At 45.0% G+C, this 18884-nt stretch overlaps 2 protein-coding genes and 1 pseudogene across 2 annotated transcripts; 2 read left to right on the top strand and 1 right to left on the bottom strand.

Moving 5' to 3' along the window:
• Window positions 1-134: 134 nt before the first annotated feature.
• LOC124662956 lies at window positions 135-2852 on the top strand (annotated as a pseudogene).
• Window positions 2853-7032: 4180 nt separating this feature from the next.
• Window positions 7033-8133, top strand: LOC124668388 (protein RETICULATA-RELATED 3, chloroplastic-like). Its single transcript, XM_047205539.1, has one exon. The coding sequence runs from the start codon at window positions 7075-7077 to the stop codon at window positions 8098-8100; it is 1026 nt and encodes a 341-aa protein (XP_047061495.1). The 5' UTR covers window positions 7033-7074; the 3' UTR covers window positions 8101-8133.
• A 7263-nt stretch (window positions 8134-15396) lies between these two features.
• LOC124662955 (aquaporin NIP3-3-like) lies at window positions 15397-16334 on the bottom strand. Its single transcript, XM_047200729.1, has 4 exons — window positions 16308-16334; window positions 15796-16215; window positions 15635-15696; window positions 15397-15544 (listed from the first exon to the last, which is right to left on the bottom strand). Exons 1-4 carry the CDS (start codon window positions 16332-16334, stop codon window positions 15397-15399), a joined length of 657 nt encoding a protein of 218 aa, XP_047056685.1.
• Window positions 16335-18884: the final 2550 nt, after the last annotated feature.

The raw sequence follows: 18884 nt of genomic DNA, 5'->3' as shown, positions 1-18884 counted from the left end.
TTCCGCTATTTATTTTTTCCCTTGCAGAATGCTTCCTTGCTGCTGTATATCATAATTGCATCTTTGAAACTATGGATGTTCAGTCTTTTAGACTGGTAGCAACCAGTTTCAACTCAGATTTGTCTCCATGACAAATGCAGATCGTTCGAGAAGATTGGATTGGCCGCTTGCCTGACGATATTTTGGTTAACATCCTTGACCGACTCAGTGTCCGAGAGGCTGCAAGAACCAGTGTCCTCGCCCGGCGGTGGCGGCGCCTCCCTCCTATGCTCTCTCGTCTCACCATAGATGTTCGGGACTTCGTGCCTAAACCTGCTACCACATGCCACGAAGAAGAAATTGCACGAAGCAATGCAACTATGGTTGAGGTGACAAAGAGCATCCTAGCACGCAGGGTTTCAAACCCAAACAGCATAAGCTCAATGTGCATGACGTTCTTCTTAAGAGATTATGACTGCATATCCATTGGACACTCTGTTGGGCACATCATGGCGATCCACGACATTGACATTGAATTCGGGTGTGCATTTGGCCAGGACCGCCTGCACCCTATCTCCCACCGTTCATTGCTTTAAGATTGGTAACTCGTTTTTTGCGAAAAAGACCCTAAGTTTTACCAGATTAATATCTAGCAGTTATTTACAAATTCCAATATGTATCCATTGTTATCATCTTAAGTTCTTCGAAATTTGGATATGGATATCTAACAATCAACTATGGATCCACAAAATCCAGTGTATATCCATAGATCCCTGTACAAGTAACATTTTTCCACAACAAGAAATCCACAAAAAATCCATAAAGAACCATTGGATATGTTTATTACTCCCTCCGTCCATAAATAGATGCCAAAGATTTATTTAAATTCGGATGTATCTATACACTAAATCGTGTCTAGATACATTCAAATTTAGATAAATTTTTGGCATCTATTTATGGACAGAGGTAGTAATACAAGATCCACACAGATCTCTGTCTAGTTCTTCACAGATCTTCAAAAAAAATGGATTCCGCATAAATATCCAACACAGTGATAAAACTATCCATCAAGAAGATACATTCGAAAACAGCTATGGATCCATTTATATTGATCTGAGATCCACCACAAGATCCTAACATAACTCCTAAGAAAAAAAGAAAGAACCCTAAAAAACCGGGATCTCTGTGGATCTCGCCGGAGAGATCCAGTGGGGCTCGTCGCGTCTGGCCACAGCGGCGGCCTTCTCCATCCGGAGAAGGGCGCGGGGAGGCCCGCAGCGGCGTCGTGCCGCCGGCGACGAGGAGGCGGCTCTCTCCCGCGCGTAGACGGTCCACGCGTAGAAGAAGGCCTGCTCCTCCCCGCCGGAACTCGCAGCGGAGGGCGACGCTGGTCGGTGGCGGCGGGCGGTCGGTGGCGGCCGGCGCAAAGGAGGGCGGCGGCGGAGCCACAGGGGGTTGAATCGGTGGGGATTTAGGGTTTCTACCCGATTTTTGGGAACTTATACATATGGCTGCGGGGGACTGTGTCCTAATTTCGAAAAGTGCAGGGTCTTTCTTACAAAAAGGCTGCGCGCGAATCTCCAGCTGTAGGCGACGATTGGGATTGAGTCAGGGCGCCATAAGGTCCGCACGCTATCTTTACCGATTGAATTCACAGTTCTTGCAGAGAAGGATCCAACTCGCTGCAATCTGGATAGTATGATCGACTACGGGAGAATATTTATGTTGTTCTTTGATGCTTGTCCAATTGCATTTGGTGGCGTCACACGCCTCTGCGTGGAGAATTTGAGTTTTGGTGAATTCGACATCCCTAACATCCTCAACACATGCAAGAGATTAAAACATCTAAGCTTATCCCATTGTTGTTCTGCGAGAGAGGCCATTGTGCAAGTTGAACACAGTCAACTCAGTGAGCTGCTTATTGTTAATTGTCGTTTCGAAAAAGTCAAGCTCAACTCGCTCCCAAAACTCACATGGATGATCTTTTGGTGTTGGAAGTCTCAAGATCCATTGCTTCTGGGTCATGTCCCATTGCTTGAGACTGTTAGCATCATCAATCGTGGTCTTAGTTGGCACAAGTTGGTTGAGTTAAGTAAGTTTTTGGGCGGTGCCTCTCCATGATACCTGTGGTTGGGATTTGAATGTGAAAAGGTACCTCTTGACAAACCTTTTTACTAGCTGTTGTTGTTTCGCTTATTTTCTTGCCATCTCATCATGTGTTCATGTGTTGCGTGCAGATTTGGGTTTAACCAGAAAGTGTGACGAAAAGGCTGGCATCTGTGTTCCGTCGACTAAAGTTAGTGCATCTAGATAAAATTCCTGAAGGGTGTGACCTCACGTGGACATTGTTCATTCTTGGAGCTGCACCCAACCTGAAGGAGCTATACCTGACGGTATGTTCTTACGATCTTATCTTGAGGTCTCCTCCTTCCATTTTGGTACTTTTCTTGCTGCAAAATCAATTACCTGTTTTTTGCTTACCTTTGCCGTCCTGTGGCATGCAGGTATGGGATCATCTGTGTATAATGTGAACTGATGAAGAGGAAAGGAGGGCACTCTCTTATAGTGAGAAAAAGGGTGTTGAGTGGAAATCACCTGCATCTGATTTTCAGCACCATAGCCTTGCCACGCTCGTCATCTTTGGATTTCAGTCTGACTGCATGGTTAGGTATGTCAGACGTGTGATGGAGGTGGCTGTAAATCTGAAGGATGTGTTCCTGTACCATAGGCTGAACTGCAAACTGTGTCGGCACAGCTATGATCTCAACCAGCCGTTAAAGTATCCGTCTAACAAGGAAGAGAAAAATACAGTGCTAAAGAAACCAGGAGGATTAACTCGTCTGCCACAATTCACTTCCCGGTTCTCAACATGATCAGTGCTGATCAGGTTGCAAAAAGGGCAATTGTTCCATTACTGTGAGGCTGATGTGTTCAGGAGTTTGTTTGCCGCCACTATGTTTCTCCCTTTAAATTATTAGATTTGACTTGAAGCAGATGATTTGGATTTCAGTAATTTGGGTTATATCTGTTACTTTGTAAGAAGGGTATTGTTAGTACTTGTTTGTTTATCTGTCTGTAAACGAGTTTACCGATGTTTTTTATTTTGAAATGGAGACAAAAGATTTTCACTAATTAAGGAGAGTTTTGACAAGAAAGAAAAATATATTGAACATGAGGACTACTCCCTATATTACTACACTCAATTGTTTTGCACCGCGGTGAACCAACTCTGTGTCGCTTCCCCTCGTGCTTCTCATACCAAAGTGTCCAACAAATAAGCACGGTGAGGGAGGCCATTGACATGAGGTTTGAAATGGCTCTGTTAAACATTCTGATACACAAGTCTTTTCTTTAAACGGGGGCAAAAGCTTTGCTACAGTCTATTGATTAAGAGAGTTTTTACAAGACCGTAAAAGTGCTTTATTACAACACATGCATTACTCTCCCGGCATCATTTCACCAAAATGTTTAGCACCCGCTATGATCCATAAACACGACTCCTTCTTGATCTTATCGAAGACTATGTACACAGGTGCATGGTTGTTGTGGAAGACCCTAGCATTTCACTCATTTCAAACTTCCCAAACGATAAGCAAGGTAAGCGATGCCATCGCCTTGCGAATGGGAGTAGACCCTGCCGACATCATCTTCTAGCATTCCGAAGTATTGAGGTCCGCCCATTGATTACTGTTGATCTTCGGAATGCCAATCCATTCCTTAGTTAGCCTCCAAAGCCGAGTGGTGAAGCGGCAATGGACAAATAAATGATCAACATATTCCACACATTGCTTGCAAAGAGGGCATACGCCACAATTCGGCCACCCTCGCTTCTCCAACCGATCCACCGTCCATATTCTATTTTGGTTGGCAAGCCAAGCAAAAAACTTTACCTTGGAGGGAGCCCAAGCCTTCCAAACCGTTTTGTACATGCTGCTAGATGTTGACCCCAAGAACTGGACCTCGTATGCCGACTTAGCCGAGTATTGACCAGTAGGTGTGAGTCTCCACACTATATCACCCTCCACATTGTCATCAAGATCGACGTTGTCAAGCAACGCCCAAAGGTCTACAAATTGGGTGAGGTGCTCCAATGAAAAGTCGCGCCCCAAGTTGATCTTTCCCACCCAAGCATCTCATCATGCAAAGCTTGTGCCACATTCAAACCTTTTCTTTTTGAGGAAGCGGAGATAAGGGGCGCAATATCAATAGACTTCATTCCTCCAAGCCAAGGTGCATTCCAAAATGGGGTCTTCCCTCCATTCCCAAGGGTGATTGTAGTGGCGGCGTAGAAAATATCCATGTCATCATCGTTACAAACATTCCCGGATCCCACCCAAATTTTATTAGGGTCCTTCCATTGAAGCCATGGCCAATGGAGGCTAAGTGCCGTAGCGAATTTTTCCAAGTAAAGCCCCCCAAACTTCTTGGGACGGCACATCGTCTCCCAATTGACCTTGCATTTTGCCCCGGTGGTGTTGTCCTTGGCGGACCAAAGGAAAGCCCGCTCAATCTTGTTAATTAACTTGAGTGTGCCCGACGGTATCTTGGGCGGAGTTAGGTAGTATATGGCTTGGGAAACAAGAACCGCCTTGACTGACACGCTTCTTCCGGCCGTTGTAACATGCTCCATTCCAAGCGGGGAGCCTATCGACGCTTTGTCCTCAAGTTGTTGGAAATCCATTGATGGGGTGGAATTCGAATGGAGGGGAGCCCAAACGATTGATCACCCCGGAAAGCCTCTTAGTATAAAGACATTGGGTAAAAAAATTGCGGGTTGCCCTGTAAATGGGAAAATACCATAATTAGTCCAACCTCCTTTTCAGTTTTATTTTAGTCGGAACCGAAAACTTTGAAACCGTTTGATTCATGCACATGCATGTGCCTTCGAAAAACTAAGCATTATAGGCCAAAACCGTTGTGTATTCGCCGCTAGCCATGAGCTTCCAAATTATTGAGTCTTCAACCTCGTCACGAAGGTGAATCACGAAACTTGGCCTTGTTTGAAGAAGAAAGAAAAAACACTAAAGTAGTACTTCCTTCGCCTGGAAATACTTTTCGCAGATTTTCCTAGATATGCATGTATATAGATGCGTTTCAGTAGTATTATACAGGTACATGCAAATCCAGATGAATCCGTGACATGTAATTCAGACTAGAGAGAGTAGGTTTTACTTGCAACTTTCATTACATATATGGAGTAGAAGTGTGTTTTTCCTCCTACATTATCGACGATCACCCGAGGGAAATTAAGGTCCAACAAATTCAGTGGGAGGAAACAACAAACAAAGTGGATTCACGTATCATTGGATTACTGTTTAAAAGAAGTGTTAAATGATAGATACTACTTATCTCTGTTTCGGTGAATAAGACGCAAGCGCATTTCAAAATGAACTTTGACTAAAAAAAATTGAGCAACCAAAACTTGATTATATTGTATGTGATTAGTACCGTTGGCTTCGTATTAAAAAACACTTTGTAATAATGCTTATTTTATATCAACAATATTTTTATATTTTGTAATTCTTAGTAAGAAAACACGTAGAAAGAAGGACGCCTTATTCATTGGAATGGAGAGGGTATATGGATTGCAGTTGTTGATCAAACTACCGGTGTAAGCTAGGCTCAAAATACGAAGTGGCCTTGTTGGAAAGAAGCAGAAAAAGCCGTTTACTTGTAAAATGAAATATCCCCGTTCACCAACGACGATCACCATGAGGAAATGAAGCTCCAACGAACTCCCGCAGCAAGGAAACAAATCAACATTCCGAGAAGGAAAATGCTCTATATCCTCCGGAGGATACAAACCTCCCAGCCTCCGGATTTCCCACCGTTGGATCTAATCATTCTGAGTCGTTAGATCGGGTTACGTCTGCGGTTTGCTTTAAATCCCACTTTTGCTTCATTGAAGCAAAAAAAGTCCCGCTTTTGCTTCATTGAAGCAAAAAACGGTTCAACATAAAACAAAAAACACAAATACCATTACAGTTGTGGACCTCGCCGGAGACTTCGCCGGAGCACCGTACTTCACCGGAGACCTCGCCGAGCACTGTACTTCACTGGAGACCTCGCCGGAGCACCGTACTTCACTGGAGAACTCGCCGGAGCACCGTTGCTCGGGAGACCTCGTAGCAAAATATTTGTACTAAAGTAGCATTATGACAGAACAATTGTAGCAATACTATTATAGCATTGCGGCATTTGTACTAAAAACACGACCTCGTCGGAGAACATCGCCGGAGACCTTGTAGCAAAACTTTTCTACTAAAGTCACGAGAATAGGGAAACAATTGAAGCAACAATATTGTACAATCGTAGCATCGATGCCCACTCCTTGAAGCACCGCCTCCACCGGATGGTAGTGCTTGTCGCACGGGCTTGTAGCACCACCGTTCTCGGCTTGCAGCACCACCGTTGTCGGTCGCGGCATTCCCTACCGACGAGGTTTCAGATGAATCTCTCGGCGAGTCTCCGGCTCGCTCACGTCCGACATGTCTTTTTCTTTTTTGTATTTACATGAACCGTTTTTTGCTTCAATGAAGCAAAAGTGGGACTGTTTTTCCTGCGAAGAAACAATATCTGAGTGAGTCGCAACACTCTTACTTTTTAGTCTCTTTAGTCGAACCGTTTTTTGCTTCAATGAAGCAAAAGCGGGAGGTTTTTTGCTGCGACGAAGCAAAATCTAAATTTCAGGTGAAAGTGGACACGTGTCACGCATGCAAGCAGGAGGCTGGAAAGTTTGGAGCCTCCGGAGGATTTCTAGCACTGCCCTTCCGAGAAATGGTGATAGGCAGCGGCAAGCCGCGGGCACTACAATTCCAAGTCCGCACTGTGCGCCAGCACGACACGACACGCCAACCCCGATCAACTCTTTTCCGCACAAACGGCCTCGCTGCGGCAGTAGTAGGTCAGGTGTCGCGCTGTCGCGGCACACGTATACATATACATATTGCGCCGCTCCCCACCGAACCACCGCACCCACATCGCACCAACCCACAAAACCCTTCCGCATCTCGCCCCTCGCCGCGCCGCCGCCCCGCCGCCGCCGCAGTCCTCCTTTCCACCCGCGCGGCCGACGCCACCCCCCGCCCGATCTCCATGGCCGCCTCCACGGCCTTCGCCGCCGCCAGGTTCCTCCCGTCCACCCACCTGGACTCCTCCGCCCGCCTCGCCCCGCCCCGCGCCGCGCCCACCGCCAACCTCGCCTTCTCCCCGCTCCCACCCGCCTCCTCCTCACTCCTCACCCTCCAATCCCCCTGCCCCTCCGGCCCAGGCGGCAAGCTCCCCCCTCCACCCCGCTCCTACTCCGGCGGCGGCGGCGGATCTGGCGACGACGCCGCGGACTCCGGCGGCGGCCGCGGCGGCATCCTCGGCATCTTCCTCGCCGGCTGGGCGGCCCGCGTCGCCGCGGACCCGCAGTTCCCGTTCAAGGTGCTGATGGAGGAGCTGGTGGGCGTCACCGCCTGCGTGCTCGGCGACATGGCGTCCCGCCCCAACTTCGGCCTCAACGAGCTCGACTTCGTCTTCTCCACGCTCGTCGTCGGATCCATCCTCAACTTCGTGCTCATGTACATGCTCGCCCCCACCGCCGCCCTCTCCGCCGCCGCCTCATCCCTCCCGAGCCACATGTTCGAGCCGGGCGCCTACTCCCTGGGCTCCCGCGTGGCGACCCTCCTCTCCAAGGGCACCACGTTCGCCGCCGTCGGCTTCGCGGCGGGGCTCATGGGCACGGCCATCTCCAACGGCCTCATCGCCGCGCGCAAGAAGATGGACCCGGCCTTCGAGACGCCCAACAAGGCGCCGCCCACGCTGCTCAACGCCGCCACCTGGGCGCTCCACATGGGCGTCAGCAGCAACCTGCGCTACCAGACCCTCAACGGGGTCGAGTACCTGCTCGGCACCGTCGCGCCCGCCCCCGTCTTCAAGGTCTCCGTCGTCGCCCTCCGCTGCATGAACAACGTGCTCGGCGGCATGTCCTTCGTGCTGCTCGCCAGGCTCACCGGCGCGCAGAAGTCCGATAAGCCCGCGGGTTCTGCTTCTGAAATCAAGGAGAGGTTGGTAGCCGAGGGCGATGTCATTGCTGCTAATGTTAGCGAGGCGAGGGAGGGGGAAACCACCAAGTGATCTTCTGGGTATAGGAGTGAGTAATGATCTGCGTTGTCGCCCAAGCCTCGTTTGCTGCTTCTTGGACTTCATATGTTGTGCCAGGAAACCTGTAGATGATGATGAGTTGGTAATAATTGGTGAGGCTTGAAACTTTTTGTTCTGTTGGTTTCTGGTGTCCTGGTGTGATGACCTGACATGCTTAGTCGATCTTCTTAGAATAAAGATTTCATCTTTCTCGCTTGGTTATTGACTCATCTGGCATCTGCAATGCTACTTACATTTTGCTTGTATGTATATACGCAACTTCTGTCTCTAACTAACATTATTAGCTGTAAGGATATAATAACACCTAAGCCAGCCACAACAAAGTGTCACGATGGTTGGTGAAATTATATTCCAGCATACCATTGTGACTTCCAGTTCAATATTTCTTCGGCCCTCGTCAGCTGAAAGGTTGTATCTGTGTGGTGGCGACAATTTTTTGGAAGTTATGTTTTCATGCTTAACTTCAAGTTTAGGGTACTTGAAAAGGATTTCCTGTGGACCTGAAGTGTCTACAGACTACTGTATAATGTTGACTCATATGTAAATTTATTTCCTAGGGGATATCTTTTATGTGCTCTGCTGACGGATTGATTCCCACATAAGTTGTTCTTTACAGCTTCCCAGCCTTCCCTGGTATGCAGTATGCACGTTGGGCGTTCCATGTTTTGGGAACTAAAGCCTCAACCTCCAGTTGTGGTTGGGTTTTAAGTTTTAGAATGCAAGAAGTTGCTGTGCATTGTTACTGAACTCTGAGCATGTAAGTGCACCATTCTGCTGGCCTTGTTCTGAATTCAAATGTTATCAATATTTCAGATTGCTGTTTTGGTTCTGTTTGTGGTGGTCTATGTTGTTCGTCCCGTTTTAATCTGCTAGTATTTGATACAAGCTACTCCAGACAAATAAAAGTTGCAGCAAGTCAGAAACGTATGCATGCTATTTTTCTTGGTTTAAATTGATTTGTATATACTGCTCAAAAGAAGTCGATCTTGACAGCCTTCAGGTACGTGCACATCGGCATTCCACATTGTGGTTGTCGTTCTTGTTCTTATTTCAGAATGCTAGAACTTGTGAACTCTCTGAACATACAGGCGCGCCTTGTTCCAAAATTCGAAATTATCATTAATAGTTCCAATTGTTTTACTTTTCGGCTCTGTCATTGTTGATCCAAATTTTCGAAATATTATTTGTGGTATATGTTGGTGCTCCATTTTTTACGCTGCTGTTTGATACATGCTATATGCGTGCAAACAAGTTGCAGCAATTGAGAAATGTATGCCTGCTAGTATTTTTCTTGGTTTGAATTGACCGGGGGTTCCAGACCGGGCAGAATTGATTCGTCCTGTTAAATCCAGTCCCTTGCGTATAGCGTTTTGATAAATTTCTCATGAGGAGTTTGGGTGTGATATTGTAGTTGGCAGACAAGGAGGTTTCAATCATTCTGCACCTTGGTGAAGGAAAGCAGAAAACGACATTGACTTGGAGCACAAAGCAATCGGAATTTCCATATGCGAATAGTGGGCGCCGTGCTAATGCGGCAGCACCTCGACGGCGATCGGCTGCATTTGTCTTCCAGTTATCGAGCAGTACTCCGTATTAGGCCGGTTTCTGAACGGTAAAAGCCAGAGTCCGGTTTGCTAGTAGCACACGCGAGAGAGTTTGAGACGGGAGGTAAAGGATCGGACGCCCAGACGCAAGGAAGGAGGACCAGCACACCTGTTCGTTAAAACGACTCGAATCTGTTCGCCACATTCTGTCTTGTGGAATCAGATCACTGGAACACGTTTCTGCCCAACACAATTGATGGAAAATGCAAAACCCTAAACTTGTAGAAGGTCGGGCGAACCAAAACCCTAAACTTGTAGAAACGTGTGTGAAGAGCCACCTTGCATACCCTACACTTGTAGACGGATAGAAAACCTCTATCATGGCATACAAGAGCCACCTTGCATACCAGCTATCCGTCTCCATCGAACCAAAATAAGCTTAATCATATGAATGTGAAGAAACCGAGTTAGAGATCTGTAACTTTTCCCCCGCTCCTGCTCCAACCCCGCTACAGTAACCTTGAGAGTCTCTCCACCTTGACCGGGCCGCCGACAGCCGCTCCGCCGGATTAGCTGGCTGGAGTTGGTTTAGGTTGGGCGCCGGAGTAGTGTAGGGCCTAGATTTGTAGGTTTTCTTGGTGGTTCCGGCCTCTGCCGGCGTTTAGGCGTGTTGCCCTGTAGTTGAGGTAGTTGAGGCAGAGCTCTAGATCCCGGTCGCCGGATCCATGGCGTCTCTAGGGTTTTTGCTCGTGCTGATGCTTCCATGGTCGAAGCTTGGCGGGGGAAGCGGCAACACCGCCTCCAAGAATAAATCGGCGACCTCAAAATCTTCTCTTCTTGGATTTGGCTGCAAGATGGACGAGCTCTCGACCGGCCATAGTGGCGAGGGAGAGCGGATTTCACCTTCAGCAAGGTTCCTTTCTTCTTCTCCCCTGGCTGGTTGTGGTGGCGAGGAGATGGTGAGGAAGGGTGGGCCGATTTTGGATCCTGGAGTGGGATCTTGCCTCTCCTGCCGCCACAGCGCGACACCTGACCTACACGGAGAAACGTAGAGCGGGCGAATACGCCAAACCAGCTCCCTGCCCAATTTTGTCAGGCTGGAGACGTGGCGCTGCTAGGCGACGGTGCCGGCTCGTTTTTCAGGCGAGGTCCGTCTAGGTGCTATGTATCGGTGGACGGCGAGGCGTTGCTGGCGAAGCCGGTCTCAGTCCAAACTCCAAAGTGCCTTTACGGCAGCGCCGAGTGCGTCGTGTGGTGCGGGTGCGGCATGGCCGGCGGGCCGTCTCCCCATCATCTTTGTCCTTTCATCCGCAAACTTTAGTTTAAGCTAATCGATCAAACGCACCCAGCTAGCTAATCGATGGCTTTGGAGCCACCTGTTGCCTCGTAAAGGGATCTTGCAGTTCGTTCGTTCGTCGTGTATTTTAACCAAACAGATAAATTAAGACTAATAGAGTAACACTATTCTACTTACTACTGTATATAATTGATAACTCGCACGTCACATGGCATCCAACAATCAACGCCCTGAACTCCTGAGTCAAGATCCGAGATCTCGCACCGACTGCACTCAGCATCACGTGGAAGTTTATACCACTCCCTTCCTCCCATCTATAACAAGTGTCAGATTCTAGTTCAGTTTTGTTTAAATTTAAACAAAAATCCCAAACATCTATCACTGATAGAGGGAGTAGTATTTTCTCGGGCCTAAACTAATTGACGGTACACTAGCTTATAGTACCAGGCATTGTATGTGGCTGGCCAATTAATTCAGGTCAGAGGGAGTGTTATATATATGATTGTACACGAGTAGCCCATCCCCAGTTCATCAGCTAATCAGTACCAAAGCGCAGCCATGAGAGGTGCCAGCAGCTGTGCTTGCCTTCTCTCTGCCTTGCTGCTCCTGCATTGCCATCTAAGCATGCAAGCAACACTGCAACCTTCTTCTGATGAGAGGTTTGCGCCAAGGAAGCTCTTGCAGACTAATGTGCTCACAAGATCAAAGGATGCACAAGTGTTCCATGCAGCAGCGGCAGCAGAAGGAAGCAGCAAGCATGGAGTCCAGGTGGCTGCGAGCATGAACCTGAAGAAGCAGACGCCGGGCACCAAGTCCAATCCGATACAGAACTAGTGAGTAGTGTACATTGTGATGTATGAGAGTAGACAAGATAAGCAATTTTCCTGTTTTGTTTGCCAGCCTGAAATGAGTTCGTAGTGATCATTATAAGTTGCAAGTTTTATATATAGAACATACTAAGAGTCTAAGATAAGCTATACTGCTAGATACAAAAATTCTTCTTTTTTCCATTTTATTCCCTTTTCTCCACTCGTTTGTATTTTTGCTCTTCCGTCACACTCGCTTTTGAGGGGCTGTGATAGCTAGAATGCTAGATACAATCAAGAATCACATCAACCGAGATTGGGTTGAAATGGAACTGCACGTCGAGCTCTCAACCCATTTTTCAGCCTACAGATATATTCATATATATAGATACGATATCCTGAACCTACGATGTGAGCCATGGATCCTAGTTGTAAAAGATTTGCTGCTCGAGAGAACGCTATCACTCCACAGAAAAGGAAAAAAAGTATCGTGGCCATGAATGGAATATCTCGCCCCCACTTGCCACAGCCTTTGCGCAATTCAACTCAAATCATCGGGCACGGATATTAAAGCGGAGGGACCAGTCTCATTGCCTCATAAAAATGTATTGCTATTTTGCACCGAACGACCGACGAGTTGGCGGTGCACATAATGTTGGCAGTTTGGCTCCCGTCCTACACAAATGATCAAGCCATCAAGGATACGAGTTGTCAGAAAAATCAAGAGCTGCATTGGCTGCCACAGATGGACACAGTCTTTGTTGATTGGCTGCAGGGCAAGCGTGGAGGGCCTGGAGGGGATCGAGACCTTTGGACAGGTCTGACCCTCATCTGCTGGTGCCTCTGGCGGCACCGGAATGACGTTGTTTTCGACAGAGTGGCACCCTCCAAATCTACGGTGCTAGCTAGGATTTCTGACGAGGCGGAGCTCTGGAGATTAGCTGGGATCTTCAGGGGTTCCCTTGCGCCAGTGGATAAGTGGAGATGCCGCGAGTAATCCGTTTAGGTGTGCGTGCTGCCCCCCCTGGGGGTAGCGGGGGTTTGCGCTCCGTGGGCGTCTGTGCCCCGAGCGTGTTGTATTTCGGCCTTCTGGCCGCTTCTTCTTGACCCAGATACGTCTATCCATGACGTATCCTTAAAAAAGAAAAATCAAGAGACGAGCTATCAACAATAATGCATTCCCTGTTCCTTTTAGAAGGTTTATTAGTTTTTGAGTTGAATTCCAGATTCTAATGATCAAGGAACTGTGACACCAACCATTATTCTTATTACACTTAGCTTCTCACTTTTTGTCTGAAAACATAAAAGCCGCCTCCCACTGAAATTAAATTCCACCTTAATGAGGCAAGTAGGGCTTAAATCCGCGGTTTGATCTTTGGTGTATTAGGGTTACAACCATACTTCTAACCATCTAGGCACATTTTGATTCTCATACATCTCACACTTTATTTCTTTTCTAGTTTGTTGGATGAAACTCAGTGGTTCCTCTGAGTTTAGTCATCTCCCCTTTCTCCTCCCTTGCCATGCCTTACTTTTTACCAGTCTATTCCAACTCATCCTAACGCTTGCTCCATATGACCAAGGAGCTAACATTTGCCAAGTATTTATATCACACATGTGGTCTGTGGCGCGTCGGAAGTTAGCAACCATTGTGGTATGCTCTATTCTTAAGAAGTGGCTTGGTGCTAAAAGATGTGTGTGAACTCATATATATATTTTTCTCATTTTTCATGCGATTTATTGTTTTTGTGCTTTCCTTGTTGTACTCTAATGTGTTTCCGTTGTCATCCAATTTTTTTTGAATGTTTGCTCAATTGAATAGTAAAGAACATTGAATGCCCTACTGTGTCTATTTTTAAGAAACCAAATGATAAACATATTTATGGATGTGAAATAAAATATTCATACAACTTCTACAAAAATCTTATATCTGATAAATATATTTTGTAGGGGAAATTTGGTATAGGTTCCACTCTCGGTGAAAGATGTTCATCCTTATCAAATATGTGTCATGTGTGTCAAATAAAACTTTGTGCTTCTATTAGGTAACCTTTCAAGAATTAAAAAAATACGTCTGACAAAAAAGATTGTTTCAAAATATGTTCCACGTGCCTGAAATATGTTCATACATGTAAAATAGCAAGTCCATGCATGCAAACTAAATTCCATTGCAACTTCCTAGGTTTCGGATGGTTTTTTTAAAAAATTATGTTGCACCCTCCATGAAAATATGTTCATGTATGTAAGAAAAATGTTTAAATGTCTCATTCAAGAGAAATTATATTCCATGGAGAAGGTAATAAACTCGCTTGTGTTACATGTATTTTTTTCTCGAAATCATAAAAAAATCATTTTAACGTTGCATACATCAATGAACAAATTTTATTTATTTTTCCCAAAAAGGAATACATCATTTATTTATTATATATAGTTTAAATACATGAAAAACTATATAGGATTTGAGCTTGTTGTTATGATAACTTAACACCGGTATATTAGTGAAGTTATAAAAAGGAAAAAAAGGAAAAATAATGAAAATGAAACAGAAGTGGAAAATCAAATGAAAGACAATACATAAAAGGTGATTAAAGATGAAATGGAAAGTGAGAATGTGAATAGATAGAATGACACATGGAATTTTTTTTGAAAGAAAGACGTAGAAGAATTACTGGAAACTATTTATGGCCTCTTTGGGGTGTGGGAATTTTAAAGAAAAAACTAAGATTGAGATGTGACCTATTGTGATATCCTATATCATTTTAAAAATATGTGAATTTTAAGAGGAGCTTTTGGATGGTGGACATGCAATAAGCAAAAAATATTTAGAGGATTCAGAGGGCATAATATAGAGAGATATTTTATTGGAGTTTTCAAAGCAAAAAATTAAATGTGCACTTCTAGATCTCAATCGACTTAGATTTAACTAAATCAAGTCAAGTGCCGTCATCTAAGTCTTAGTTATAACATAGTTGTGACAAATGTGCGACTCATACACCAACACAAATCTCGAAGGAAATTCAACGGTCTCAATATTTTTTTTACTCAATTACAACCTAGGCGTAACTACGAAAATCTCAATTGCAAACCCATTTACAACTTGAAAAATTTCAGTTGCAACACATTTACAACTATCATATCAGCATGAATCACGAGGCAAATCCAATGGTTAAAAAGTCTTTCTTAAACAATAGGTGCCTTGGGATTAGCAATTCCAAAAACTAATAAATGAATTTGACCTCATTTTAAGATTGTGGTTTCTATGGAGTACGTTGTATATGAATTGATTCCATTCTACTTTAGTAGCCTCACTAGTCACTACCATGATCCATAGGGCTTTCATATAGGATAAACTGATTTGCACAATAATCCTACAGTTCAAAAAGGCATTTATGTGGTAGTCATTAGCAGGCTCCCAGAAACAAAATGCTCCCGGAAAAAGAGCTATTTACTTTGACGATCGACCCTCTCTTTATGCTAGTTTGTAACTACAAATTTTTCTAAAAAAAATACTCCCTCCGGTCGGATTTAATCGACGGCTGAGGGAGGCTTCTGCATGCATCTCATTAGCAGGAGTGTGCGTCAATTAATTGAGTACGGAGGTACCCAGTGGTGTAGTTTGTAACTACAACTTAATGGCAACATAAGCTCCAGCACCAGCAATAGCACCCAGTGGTGTAGCCAGCAGGTAGACCCAAATCTTGCTGTATCTCCCCGTAACAATTGCCGGCCCAATCGTTCGCGCTGGATTCATAGATGCTCCTGTCGCTGGCCTGCTCAATTTATTTTTCCGCCAACATAAATAACAAGCTTTCTCAGCTTGGAACAAAACAGAAATGAACCACGCACAGATTCTAACATACCCTGCGATGAGAATATTCATCACTATTGTCCCGCCAACTGCAACTGCGATCAGTTCTTTCACCTATATAAGCATTTTTGTAAGACAATCGAGATCATTTGCGGAAGACGATCAAATTAAGCCGTTATGTAAAGAGATAGAAGGAGATGAAGATTATATTACTGCATGAGGGTCCGTGGCAACCGCAACGATGACGAACAGAAGGACGAACGTGATGATGAACTCGACGGCGAACGCCTCCACCGTGCCGACGCTCGGGACGGTGGCGATCCCGCCACTCATGGGGTGGTAGATCGCGTGGCCGACGAACGAGGCGGCGGTGGAGCCCAGCACCTGCGCGGCGATGTAAGGGACGAGGTGGGCCAGCGGGAGGTGGCCGAAGACCGCCATGGCAATGCTCACCGAAGGGTTCATGTGGCACCCGGAGACGTGGATGAGGGAGAAGATGAGCACCATGACCGCGAGACCGACGGCAACGGCGATGCCCATGAGGCCCACGACACCGTCGTGCTGCTCGTCCATGATGATGGCGCATACTTGCGTGAACATCAGAATGAACGTCCCCAGAAACTCTGCCATCGTCTGGTCGACAAATACTTATGTAGTAGTTCTTGCTTAGCCAAACGAACGTGCGGCTAATTAGATGCGCAAAGAAGGTGATGTTTGGTATGTACCTTCTTCATTAGGGGCACCGTCGCCATGTTCAGAAATTTAGGACGCCGCCGCTGATGAGTTGCTTGGGAGGACGGTGGATCGTCGATGCCATCGATGACATGGTTGATCGGTTCCATCGGGCATCGGCACAATCATCCCCATTGCAAGCACTAGCTCGTTTTTGGAGAGAATATAGCAATATACATCCTGTCATGTTGCTCTTGGTCAACACCTTAATTTGCAATATACATTTTTCATGTTGCTCTAGGTCAACACCTTTAAAATCAGCTAATGGCCAAACACACGCTTTGTTGATATGATCAAAAATAAATAAGAGGTCAACCCGGTTATAGGAAGCATATTCCATGGATCTTGGGCCAAAATAGCTGCTAGTTGATGATAATACACACATTATTGAATAAAAATATACGGTTCAGCACAATACACTGTATCTTATCTGGATGGCCAAGAATTTTATGTGAATCTAACTGTTAGATGACTAAGAATACTTAATGATCCTTGTGTGTTGGTTTGTGTGGAGAGACAATATTTAAAACAAAAGACGATTTTATTATCTATTCTTATAAAATATTTGCCACATATAGATAAAAAATATAAGAAGGTAACGTTCTAACCATACTCCCTCCATCACAAAATAGGTTGCATATAGTTTTATTTTCAAAGTCAATTTTTTTGAGCAACTATATAAAAAATATAAGAAGCTAACGTTCTAACCATACTCCCTCCATCACAAAATAGGTTGCATATAGTTTTTTTTCAAAGTCAAAAAAAAGTTTGAGCAACTATATAAAAATTGTCAGTTATAATCCTAATATATTGAGAACCATCGTGAAATACAGTGGAAGAGCCACACACAAGCTCTATAGTCACTTGACTACATAGTTTTTCATCTATACAAGAAGAAATTATATAAAGAATACTGAAAATTTCATGCAAATATATTTATTTGACTACACAAGGTTGGAGTCCTTGCTTTGCCACTGGTGAAATATATTTTCATATCAGCCATTTGATATTATAGATGTTGATATATTTCTTATAGAGTTGGTCAAAATTTTAAAAGTTTGACTTTAACAAAAAATTATATGAGGGAGTAATATGTTCCCACATGCATACTACACACTACTAACTTTTAGTTAGGTGCCATCTTACATTTATGTCGGTTTCATCCACTGAATTTGAAGCCATGTCTTATGTCTTACCTCAAAATATCAAGCAATCAAACAAAAAATGTGCATCATAATTCCAGTTAATTCCTAAAAATATAAGAATGGAAGCATTCATTTTAGTGAGTAGAACTGCAAAAGTATAAGACAATTAGTGTAAACAAACATATAAGGAAAAGTTACATAAGCAGTATTTAGATAGTGTGGATTTATAGCCACCCGGTGGCAATGCCCCCCATCTGGCTGCCATCCGATGGTATGCTCGAGATTTGGTCTACGTTGCTGGTTGTCCATCACAATGCGGCTAAACATCAATAGATCGTGTTCAAAACTAGATTAGTTCCTAATTATACGATGATATGGCAGGAAAACAAGAGAGAGGTGCAGCGAAAAATCCGGCTCCGCTGACCACTTTGTCAGGCCAGGCTATAATGCTCATTGTCCACAAAATAGAGGCATTCATGGCGTGCTGCTGAGCTATGTATGCATGGCGCCCTGCTGAGCTTATCAACGCCGTGCATGCATTTCAAATTTAATGTTGGACCATGCATATGCATCCTGAGTCATACTAGAGCAGGCCTCACATTCTCTCTCTTCTCTTCCTAATTCTCTTAGTTTAGCCCTGGCATCCATGTTAGTTTAGCTCCTTTCATAACGCACGCTCCACTAGCTAAGCTGCATGCATGCAACACATTTTCCACTGGCACTAGCACGAACACCACTCGGCCAAATTGATCCATGCATGTGGCCTGCTACTAAGACTACACTCTCTCTTGTCGCTGCGTGTTATGCTCTCTGCCGATCTAGCCGGCTCTGTTGCGTGGAAAAAACATGAATATTCACACACTTATTTTTGACATACACATCGGCTGAACATCTTACAAACCCGAAAAAATACGAAAAAATCTACCGTTAGTACACCTCCTTAAAAATGATGATGGAGCGGTCTACTGGTCACAAAAGCTAACTTGTAGCTCTAGTTCACCTGGTTCCTCTAGCTGGTTACGGTAGGTGATTAACTGAAACAACATGGATGCCAGGGTAATCTCATTCCTCCAATTTGTGGTCGCGTGTGGTATCTGATGTGGTGAGATGTAAATTGTGAGAGAAGCACACATGCTGTGGTTGCGTGCACATCCCTATACATATAGTCACGCGTGTTGTTCCCCAAACGGAGGTGTCCCTTGTTCACTGGCATGCGAATTGTTAGGTACGAGACTTTGACTAATTAAGCGGTCCTCACAAAGAAAACCTATCAATCTGAACTTTTCTGCGTCTGGCAGGCATTGACACTGTTGTAGGCGGCAGACTAGGCAGGTGGTTTTGCAGGTAGTGTAGGTACTTAGAGCATGGAAGGTGATAGCTAATCTGCATTCTGACCGAATCTTTATGATAGATCGGACGACAGTC

This window comes from Lolium rigidum, chromosome 6, assembly GCF_022539505.1.
Source record: "Lolium rigidum isolate FL_2022 chromosome 6, APGP_CSIRO_Lrig_0.1, whole genome shotgun sequence".
In the NCBI taxonomy this organism is placed as follows: Eukaryota; Viridiplantae; Streptophyta; class Magnoliopsida; order Poales; family Poaceae; genus Lolium; species Lolium rigidum.
This window is presented reverse-complemented; position numbering and strand designations above follow the sequence as displayed.